The 11,685-nt window shown below is 37.9% G+C and overlaps 1 protein-coding gene across 1 annotated transcript; it reads left to right on the forward strand.

The window, feature by feature from the left end:
* Window positions 1-268: 268 nt before the first annotated feature.
* LOC109629521 (agouti-signaling protein-like) lies at window positions 269-11,302 on the forward strand. Its single transcript, XM_069513047.1, has 3 exons — window positions 269-549; window positions 10,195-10,265; window positions 10,505-11,302. The coding sequence occupies exons 1-3, from the start codon at window positions 423-425 to the stop codon at window positions 10,709-10,711; spliced, it is 405 nt and encodes a 134-aa protein (XP_069369148.1). The 5' UTR covers window positions 269-422; the 3' UTR covers window positions 10,712-11,302.
* Window positions 11,303-11,685: the final 383 nt, after the last annotated feature.

Raw genomic sequence — 11,685 nt, forward strand, 5'->3', positions numbered from 1 at the left:
ATAGCATGTTACTTATTACTTGCTGATGCATTTTTGACTCTTGCTGTAATACTGCAAATGTACCCATTGTGGGACTGATAAAGTATCTTATATTATCTTATCTTATAACTGCTTTCTCTGAAATACACAAAGTCCACTGTATGAAACAAATTGTTAGAATGCGTGTGAAAAAAAACCATGTAGGTCACTGGTGTTTATGATGCTGAGAGGCGTGAAGACAAAGAGGGGCGTGCACTCACTCCTACATGTGTAAGCCTGCCTCTCAAATAAATTAAAGTCGGAGTGGAGTGAGAAGCAGCGACAGAGAACAGGACATCAGACTAACAAGTAGAATTTCAGACCCCGTGTACCGACACAACACACTCACTCCCCCCACCAGCTGCACTCGTCTTGTGGCACCGGAGGAGAGAGACAAAGTGAGGATGAAGGTGTCGCTCCTGTGTCTGTGCGTCCTCGTGCATGTGGCTCTGGTCCACGCCGGACTGTTCGACCGCAAAGAGCTGCAACAAACCGCATCCAGCCGCAAGGCCGAGACCACTCAGAGCACAGGTGAGTGTTTAATGGTTCCAGTGGATCACTGGCACTCTTTGTTTATGGCTCATGCTGATCGATATTCAAAACTACTATGTTGTATTTTTACCTGTCGTGTATATATTATGTTACTTTCTTCACATCAAATTTCTCCAAATCTGCAAATTCAAATTAAATTGCAAGATTAAAAAGCTATATTATAAATATATTATATAGATAATAAAACATTATACATATTATATAAATATGAGATGAAACGTAGTTTTTGATTAAGAGTTGATCTTGTTCTTAAATATGTTTCAAATAGATCCTAAAATCCTGTGTTGTGATGACTATACAGTGGGCCCATAGAGACCTCCTCTATTTGTACAATATGTACAATACGTTGCAAATGCCTGAGGTTGGACTGTGGGTGGGGTTGATAGCCAATGGTTAGGCTCATCTTAAATGAAAAATAATAAAATCTATAATTTGCATCATCGTGGTACTGTATATACCTTTGTCATGCTGCAGGGACACATACAGTATATGATTTGTTCCTCAACTCTTAAAAGTCTACTGGATCTATACATTGTAAAGTATAACTGCTCCATTACCATTTGGGTCGTTCCATAGCAACTCACCTTTGACTTCAACATTCATGCCATGGATTGACTTGAAAAGGTTCCGCGAAATTCATGAAACCTTTCAATATCCTACAGCTCTACTCCAATAACTTGCAGTTATGAACTTCTGAAGTTTGTTCCCTCTGAGCTAAATTTCATCATTTTTGGCATTCTTTGAATGTGTACTCTCAGCCTCACCAACTGCTTATTACCAGTCAAGATGGCTGCGCTGGTATTTCTTTCACCATGTTTGTGTGTTTGTATGTGTATGGGTCCTGGAAACACTTACTGTAGTGGGAACTACCACAGGGGTGGTTTTGACTTTGGCAGGTGTTTATACGTCTCTTTGTTTCACTGTCTGTCTGTGCTCTGCGGACACAGGTTGTCACTGAGTTGTGCTTTACAACTGTGCAAGATAAATCCACAAAACTTCTCAGGTGTGTAGTTGAGATCCAAAGTTTTCAGATGGGTGTGGTCTGACCCGAGAATACTGAGTACTGAAGTATTAGACCCTTTTTCACAGCAGACACTTTGACCCGTCCCTGGTTCTCCTGATAACATAAAACATTACTTTGTTCTATTCATCGCTGCCAGCAAATCACTATTTACACCTGTGCTTTTCCTGCTGCAACATGTCAGACTGTCTGCTGTGTGAAATGCCATAATCTAGTAATGAGTGCTGAGTCTTTATTTAATAATGTAGATAGTTATGACTACAGAGTCTTGATGTAAAGTACTGGTATTGGTAGTAATGGCGTCTGAGTACTGGTGTAATTGTGTAATAGTGCAGAAATGGCTATAATACTCTTTTGCCTTTACTCTTTTGTTCTGTTTTGTTCTGTTCTTATTTAATTTCAAATCTTACTGATTTAAGGGGCACGGACGATCTAAAGTGGTGGTGGAAGGGGGCCCGCTGCCTTAACACCCACCCTATAGATTGTGATTGCCCCCACCCCCTTGGTGTACCCTTATTGGACTAGAGTACTGTCAGTCAAATACTGCTCAACATCATTGGACTAGAGCTGCTTGATTTGCGATGCTGAATCACTGCGCCACTCAGCTACAGACCAGGTCTATGTCCATGGTATGTTAACACTCTTACTTTACAGACCAATTTTCTGATTTCCCAGGGCTCTCTCTCTGGTTCTTGGTCCACACATCTTTCGCAAAATCAAGGAATGTCAAAATGCTTAATTTGTTTTAAGATTTCCTGGATTCATTTCTGATGTCATCAAGCAGTGGGATTCAAACAAACTAGTCTAGGCTAATCCCACCTAAAACTGGTTTGGATGCATTAGAGTAAAACAGATGGCTGCAGATGTTGGTGTTTGTTGGTGTCGGTGTGTGTGCTCTTCGTATTCTGCCACCTGTGCATCGTTTCTGTTGTAAATATTCAGTCTTTTCTCAGACATGGAAAAAACATCACTTTGGTTCAGGCTTGATAAACATTCTATTGTGTCTCGTAAGCTTCCTTGTTTCTGAACAAAGCTGTGCCAAGAAGTACCTCTTTATCTGTCAAGTCAAAACATTGACTTCTCAGGACATCGATTGTCTAACTTTTCTATTTACATAGGTGGTCTTGTGGCTGTCGGCTTCCTTTTGAGGTGTTTTCCAATGCAGTCCATAGTCCACGTAACTATGAGATCAAACTGCTTCATAATTCAATTAATTATGATCAAATTCTTTTGTATGTATTTCTAGGTGTGTTGCAATCTAACAATTGCAATACAAGCTGTAACTTGCAAATTTCATGAACCCAATGAAAAACCGGCTCAATAGAAACCCTTTAAGTTGAGATTGTGTCAATATTTACCTTTGAATCTACTTATGTTGCGAGATAGCATTTTTCGACATTTTGATAGTCGACTACTTGATAAGTCTTTGAAACCCCTAATTCTCACATAAATCCCACTTTACTTAAACCCTTATAGTTGTCATCGCAGACCTATGTGGTTTACAGAGGGCTGTAAAAACATTTTAAACATATATTTTATGATCAGTTCTCCCAGTATGAGCTACTTCACATTCACTTTTTCAAGTACCTCCATGTGAAACATCATCTCACAACTAGATGGCTGTACACCATCACTGGAAGGTTTATATCTCATATTTTCTCTGGGGGGTTTTCAAACATTTCTGGAGTCCATAAACTCCTTTTATTTTCAAATAAGTAATGATTCCAACTCGTGTGTCAGACATTTTTGTGTTAGAGTTGTTGTCATCCTCCCTCATTTATATTTTATTTTTCAATTCATTTCATTCGCAAGGCTGAAGGCTCTGGGCCTGAGGGTGTGGGCGTGGGTAATGGTGGGTCGGCTTTGGTAGTAAGGTGTGAGTCTGACACTGTGATTATATATTTTTACGTTGTGGCATTATTCAGCTCAAGGGCTGGTATGTACAAAATTCGTTATGAAAAAGAATGTTGAAAAGAAAAGATTAGTAGTATAAGGTCTTTACATTTTTTAATACACATGGAATTCCCATACATTTCAAGGAAATTAAATAAATCCATTTTGGGAAAATAGACAGCTAAAATATGTTAAAGGCTTAAGGGGACCTGCTGTGCTTATTTCCAGCTGTGTAGATTTTTAATCTCATAGCTGTACATGATTCACAGTGTTCTTATTTATCTTAGACTTTCTGTTATGCAACACGGCAGCTGAGCCTCTGACTGAACCAGGCTATATAGTTAAAGGTCCAGTGTGTAATTTAGGTGAAAGGGAACTATTGGCAGACATTTCATGTAGAATACTCCTCATGATGTTTTCACTAGTTCATTTCATCTGAATTGTATGAATTTTAGTTTTCTTTACCCCAGAAAAGCCTCTTTATATGTACATCGAGGGGACCCTCTCTACAGAGGCCGCCATGTTTTTTAATTAGTCCAGATTGGACAAACTAAACACCTTTTGAGTTTTTATGACAACTTAAGCACCTTCACTGCAAACATGTGACTGATGCAGATGAGGATGTGTGTGGTCTGAAGGAGGCATGAAGAATCTGAAAGCAAAATGTAAAACTCAGTAACTAGTTGCTAAACAGAAACTTGAACCGATTCAAATCCATCCGTACGTGTTGGAGCCTGAATCTGGAGTGGAGAGAGCGAACATCTGCAGCAACAAAGGTTACAGCAGAACATCTGTGTTTGGTGAATATTATGACGCATTACCTACTTAAAATCTGACATAATGGTCCATTCAGTCTTTAAATTGAGAAGCGTGTATAAAACATCCCTATATATGCTCCTGTTAATAGTCGTACTTGTGTAAAACGAGCTAAAATGCCGACTAAAGTGGAAAACATCTATTATCAGGAATTGAAAAAGCCAAGGTTTCAAGTAAAATGTCATCCTGCACTATCAGTTATTCGAACGCCGGAGCACATTAAATGCCTATAATACAACTCAAGGATAGTGAGAACGTGAGAAAGAGTTTAATCCAGAGCAAATGACCAGATAAAGAGAGTAGGAACAAAAACTTGACATGGTGCCTGAGATTTGTCTTCCAGTGATTCTTTTTTCATAGGTTCACCTTATTTGAAATTTGGTCATGCTTAATAGGCACATGTGACACTCATTATATATGACAGAAAATAAGGAAAATCACAACAGGCCCCCTGTTAAAAAGTGTTTCTTTCTTGTCTCCCAGCTATGTTTAATAAGATCTTGTTTGAAATAAGCATGTAATGCAGGATGCAGTGCCGGATAAAATTACATGTTATAAAACTCTATTATATTGAGAATTAACATCTGGCTGCAAGAAAGTGCACAGATATTAATTTTTGGAATCACTGGAAAACTTTTACTATTTACATGAATGGCCTGCATGTTGCAAAGTATCCTTCGTGGTTTCTCGGATTATTTGGAGTAGAGTGGTAAAATTTTGCAATGGTCTTGTGATTGTGTTTTTTCTTCTTCAGCTTCACTTGTTGTGACACATTTTGGATATTAAACTTTATAAGTTTTCAAAAGTTCAAGTTAGTCCATCGTCCATTGTCTTGACTCCCTTTGATTTTTGTTTGGGTTGTCAAAGTTAATCTAACTCACAAGTTACAAGTGTAAAAAAAAAAGAAAAAGGGGAAGAGGTGAGGGTTCGGACCAGTTATCAACAAAGGGTGAGGCCGTAGAACTGCTATGGCACTATACAAATAAACGTGGACTACTTCCAGCGGCAGAGGGATGAGGTGAGGTGGACGGAGTTCGTAAGGAAACTAGAGGACATGACATTTCCTGCTGTGTTCCACAAAGGCAAACAGATGGTGAGTATAAATATTCATATTTGATAGAGCCTTTGTATATGTGTCGTTAGATGATCAAATAGTTTTTGCCTTGATAAAGCACTGGTGTCTAGATATGTTAGTGTAGGTGTTTATTTAGAATATACAATCAATGTGTGTAATGTCAACTTGAACAAAAAAATGTTTGTCTTTAAACTATGGGCTTGTTTATGAGCTAGCGTTATCTAAGTGTTAACTAAATACACAATTAATCAATTCCAGAGCAGACATGAATTTGAGAACCAGTGTCTGTATATAAAGATGGGGGACATGATGACTCCCAATAATAAAGGCAAGACATATTTTTGCCCCCTGGTGGCGGGTTGCAGTATAGGTAATAAACCATGTCCCCTTTTTATAGTAGTTCTTATCGCTCAAATTGTTTTTTTTAAGTTTGGTTTTTAGATAAAAGAAGGATAATTTAACAATCAACATATATTTTGTAGATTTATACAAATACAATGGAAACAAAAGTATAAGGGATTGTTTTTTAATTTAAGTTTCCCTCTCTCTTTGTTTTGCCCAGTGCTGCACTTTCAATTAAAATAAAATAAATCTAAATATAATTCACTAAGTAAAATGACATAAAGAAATTTAATTGAACATTGCAATTTCTTCATTCCTACTGCTATTCATTCTCTATCTTGCTTGACCCCTGCTGCTCTCTCTCTGGCTCTCTCCACACCACAGCTGCTTGCTCACTATCTGGCACCAGTAAATATGAAAAATGAGAGTGTAAAGATGAAACTGAAATTGTAAAAATGCTTTATTTAATTTCCGCTTGCATGTGTGAAAATTCCAAAAAGGATTATTGATCGGTTATTCCATTTCACTTTTTCATTGGCTCTGTGGCCTTGTGATCATGGTTTTATATCTTTGCCATTACAGAAGCAGACTTCTTCAGATCGTCCATCATGTACTGCTGAACAATTAAGGGCCAAATAAAAACCTTTTTGCACCCTCACCTGTTTCTGTGTTTATATGGTCTGCTCAGTCACGCCTGGCTAATGCCTCATTGCCAGGTGTGTTAGAGCTGTACATAGCAGCTGTTTCAGAACGCAGCAGGAGATTGTCCAGGTCAGACACATTCACAGCAACAGGAAAATGTCTGTAACATACCAGCGAAAGGGAAATATCAGCATGCAGAAGGCAATAACATGTGAATTCTGCTGTGGAAATCCCATATTTTTCTCTACAGTACGTGGACATCAGCGTCACTTCTTGTCACCAAAAGCTCTCAAATCGTATCTTCTTTCCAAGTTGACTTCATCGTCAGCTTCTACAGGAAGCTGATCCAGAAAAGGAAAGGATCCAGAAAAGGATCCAGAAAATGTTCAGTGCAACTGACTCAGACATTTTCACATACAGCCCCTCCAGATAATTTCAGGAGAAAGTTCGGGGTTCAGTGCATGTCTGAAAGCAACATTTATGAGAAACAAGCCAGAACAGAAGAACAACTGACTGGAGATGGATAGAAAATATGTTCTTTAGTAATGATAAGACAGAAACCAGTTTTGAATTAACTGTTGATAGGTAATTTTTTATAGAGTGATACTATTGTACATGTTTCTTTTAAGTTCTTTAAACGTCTGCACAAATTGTTACTGGTCAGTTTGAACTCTTTCCAAAGTCAGTTTGTTGTCCATATCCTGACCACAACTGTATCACATGTTCTTTTTATTACATTACAGATCATTTAGGTGACCCTTTATCCAAAGCGACTTACAATAAGTGCATTAAACCATGAGGGTGCAAACCCAGAACAGCATGAATCATGTAATTACATTAGCTTTAAATAATGCAAAAGTGCAATATATAAGTGCAAGTAAACTTTTTTTAAATGTATTTATTTTATGTAAACACCAGAGTTGACGACTGACATCATCTTCTTAACCAAGGTGTAGTCGGAAGAGATGTGTGGACTGATGTCAATTGGGAACTTGTTCCACCATTTGGGAGCCAGGACAGCAAACAGTTATTAGAATTATGTAAATTAGGATTAAGTCTATCTATTGGTTTTAGAATCATAGTGAAACCCCAGATGTGAAGGAAATTCATTTTGGACTCCTGATCAGACCTGAGGGTGTCCTGCATGATGCTTTTCCATCTTAAGTCTTCAACATGGCTGAGGTGGTGGACATTATGCCATTATTACCTGACATAAGTACTTGAAATGGAATTTAGTATGAATATGTTTGAACTTGAAAGTGTGACTGCATAGTTATGTCATGATGATGTCATTCCTACCATATGATCATAGATTTGTAATCTATTTAACCTTTTGGTCAAGTCTATAGTCCTATAGGGTTCAGACATGCCTCAACAGATGCTTTTTTTTTAACTGTGCATGTCATTTCCTCACTTTATTCATTATGTCACGTATCATATGATGGGGAATAATTTTTGGATCAATATAAGCTTTAGATTGTGTCTGTAGCCCAATTATTTAAGGTGAAAATAGGTTTTTCGGACCGTATCATTGTTGACCTTTGACTTTTTACTGATCTGCTCCAAAAGTTAATCGTATATACTCTGCCTTGCACACACACACACACACAAAATACACACACACACACACACAAAATACACACACACACACACACAAAATACACACACACACAAACAAAAAATCCAGATTTACTACTGTGTTATGTAAGCGAAGTTATAATTCTGTTATATACACTTAGTTGCAGAAGTACATTTGGGTAAAAAGTTCCAAAAACATAAATTATTAAATTCTAAATTGGACACATGTTTTAAGGTTAAGGTAACGTAGGGTTCAGGTTAGAATTAGGGAAGTATAGTCAATATGGTTAAGGTTATAAGTCTCCATGAATCAATGTAAGTCCTCCGAAGATCAGGATTAACAAAACATGTTTCAGAAAGTTTTCCACTCCGCTACATTTGAAGACAACGTGTGTCCCTGTCTCTACCTCAGTTGTCATGCAGTGACCACAGACTCTTTCCCCTGTTGGTAGCCAGGACTTGTGTCATCCTTCCTTTATGGTTAGACTGTGGTCATGAGTCTGTATCTGGTCCAGATCTGTGTCTGTTCCATATCTCTGACAGTAAAGAGACGCCAATTTATATTCATGGTTTAGGGACAGATGGCAATTAAGTTTGTTTTGCGTTTGGTTTTGATTTAGTGATGGAGATCGGCATCTTTTGAAAATATAATATCAAGGTTTCCTCTGATTAGTGGTTGGAAAGCAATGTTGGTCTGAGGTTGAACAGCACTAGTGATATTTGATCAGTAAGTCTAAGCACCAGCTCACAGAGGAGACTCTCTGGGGGGTTCAGTTTCTGGATCTGGAGTGTCTGAGCTCTCAGTGGGCCTCAATATGAGATGTAGCCAAATCATTCTTGTTGATATCCAGTGAGTGGATAAATACCTAATTCTACCCTGGGGGTAATGTTTGCTTTTTTGGAACGCTTAATATAGACCTAATTTCTAGTTCCATCTGGGTGTAATCCTGACTGAGTGGACCACAGACTTAACCACCATGACGGGCCACTGGTTGGATCACACTGTGAAATATTTTAGTCCAATTTCCAATTGTTTGGAATTCCAGTTGTCCAAATGTTTAGACGGTTAATAGTGAAGAAAACTAATTCTGAGAAAGAGTCAATTCTTAAAATAACCAGAATAAAGTCGTTAGTTGTAATGTTACAAGAATAAAGTCAAAATATTAGGAGAATAAAGTTGCAATTTTAGTATTTAGTAAGAATTGAGTTTTACTTGAGAGGAAAGTCATAATATACAAATAAAGTAATTGAGAAAGAAGTTATAAAGTTATTAGATTACATTAAGTTGTTACAAAAGTTGTAATATTGCAAAGATTAAGTCACACTTTAATGATTTAAAATAAGTCATGATATTACAATAATAAAGAAATAACTTTTTCGGGGAAATAAGCAGTGAGGAAAACTCCTTTAAATATACTGCTCAAAGCCGACCTTCCCTGTTAACTGCACCTCTTAATTAATTATTTATTGTGGCACTTAAACACTTGGAATTTATCCATCAAACATTTGACAATGCAATAAATTTGAGGTAATAAAGCCTGACAACCAGCAGCAAGGCCCTTGGGCACCTCCTGTCTCTCTCTGCTCTAGAGATGGCTGCCTGTGGGCAAATTCATTATCTTGACACAAAACCCCCCACAACACACAGACACAGACACACACACACACACACACACACACAATGTATCAGTGCCTGGTGGCCAGTATTTCAACGCATGAGGACCTCTGGAGGTCAGAGAAGGAAGGGACATAAATCTACTTAGAAATAAATGTATGTTTTGTTGTCTTATGATTACGTAATAGTCATATTATAGCTCCTTGAAGTTCTAAATCTCACTACATGAAGTTATACGTTGAATAACATTTTCAAGGTGCCATTGCGTCATATTCGTCCTGTCTAGTATCATTAATTTCTCTTTTTGCTTCTCTCCTACTCTCTTTCAGTATTTTCATACAGACAACTTCAAAATAAAGCTTCTCATTAACATGTTTTTCTGTTTCTGTCGACAATCGACACAACAAGTATGAAACAGTAACTGAAACGCGGACGCATTATGATGACCTGTTACCCAGCATTCACTGCTCTGCTGTAATCATGAATTTGTAATTATGACATCGTCTGACAGAATCAACATGTGTGAGCCGCATGTGTATCATGTAAAGATATATATAAGATACAAACTAATGGTGACTGAAGATAAGACCATTTTCTGTCATTCTTTTACCTAACCACATAGTGTTGATGTTTTTTCAACAGGGTCTTCGAAACCCGTCAGACAGAAGCCGTTGTTCGCGAGGAGGGGGCAGTATGAACGGCAGAGTGTGCCGGTAAGCTGGTGGGCTTCAGTTCATCTTCTATTGTTCATGTGCATGACGAAAATGGTGCCTCCTACAATAAATGTGTTACTATAACACATTCAAAAAATTGTGCCTGTGTCACCTTCAATAAAAAAAGTTGTTGTTGAAAGGAAAAGGTGAGAATACATCACTTTGCCTCTCCTGTCTTTGAAGTTGAGGTTGATGTTCGCTCTCTCTCTCCCCCTATCTCTGTTCTCATCACCTTCCAGAAACGTGTGAGAGTGGTTCACATTTCTCAACATGGCCTTCCTCCTCCATCTAAAGTGGTACCCAGACCTGTGAAGCCCATGTGCTCTCAGCTCGGACAAAGCTGCTTACCCCAGTCTGGCTGCTGTGAGCCACAAACCATGTGCCACTGCCGCTTCTTCAACACCATCTGCTTCTGCCGGAGAAGAAACTCGGTGAAGAAAACATAAAACAGAGCAGCGTGCAGCAGTGATGGAGGTCCCGGCAGATTGGGAGCGTTTTGGATGCTTTGGTGACATAAGGAAGAGGCAGTTGTTGAACTCTCTACCTTTAGACTGGGAAGCAAACTGCTTATCATTAGGTTACTGGTAAAGTCAGTGTTAGGTGCATGTACAGTATGCATGAGCCAAAAATATGAACATGTGTTATTCCAGCTTCTGCCCCACAGGAGTGAAACTTACAGTTAAAATACTTAAGGGTAATGGTATAGTTGTTGTGCAGTTTGATGTACAAAGTGGAGCTGAATAGTCACTGTTTCTTAAATGTATGTTATGAATGTATTCAATCATGTGTTCAATTGAAATATAGTCTGGTCTTAAATATTTAACAAATGAATTGATATGCATGTACATGTATCTGTATTTATTCATGAAACTATTTTGTTGTCCTGATGTTTTAAAAAGAAGAAGTAATTTTAGGTTTAAATGAAGTGTATTTTTTAAAGGTGCAGTGTGTAGGATCTATTGTATATATTTTAATAACTTTTCATCAGAGTGTGCAATCACTTGAAACTAAGAATCCTTTTTTCACAAACTTAAAAATGGAGTCTCAATGTTTATTTCAGGAGAAGTCGTCTTCCATGGCCCGCCATTTCACACTGCCATGTTTTTACAGTAGCCCAGAATGGACAAACTGGCTCTCCAGAGGATCTCTCACATTTTTTGTCACCTGCTCCTATACTTATTAATACATATAGTTTAAATATAGTAAAGTATATAAATACTTTGAAGGAAAGGGCAAGGAGAGGGTGAGTCATTTGGTTGCCATCAGAAACTTTACCACTAGATGCCACTTAATCCTACACATTGAACCTGTAAATGTGTGTGCAACTATGTGCATTCATTCATTCATTAGAGACTGACAATAGGGTTATCTCAGACCCTTGAGATTAATCAATAGATTATTCAGGATGATTTTTAGCTGA

This window comes from Paralichthys olivaceus, chromosome 17 (genome assembly GCF_024713975.1).
Source record: "Paralichthys olivaceus isolate ysfri-2021 chromosome 17, ASM2471397v2, whole genome shotgun sequence".
NCBI classification, from domain to species: domain Eukaryota; kingdom Metazoa; phylum Chordata; class Actinopteri; order Pleuronectiformes; family Paralichthyidae; genus Paralichthys; species Paralichthys olivaceus.

What these genes read in the sequence shown, in the direction of transcription:
- LOC109629521 (XM_069513047.1), top strand. Translation starts at nt 423, where the DNA reads ATGAAGGTGTCGCTCCTGTGTCTGTGCGTCCTCGTGCATGTGGCTCTG. An exon ending in CGAGACCACTCAGAGCACAG is followed by an intron (nt 550 to 10,194) that starts GTGAGTGTTTAA and finishes TTTTTTCAACAG; the next exon opens with GGTCTTCGAAACCCGTCAGA. An exon ending in ATGAACGGCAGAGTGTGCCG is followed by an intron (nt 10,266 to 10,504) that starts GTAAGCTGGTGG and finishes ATCACCTTCCAG; the next exon opens with AAACGTGTGAGAGTGGTTCA.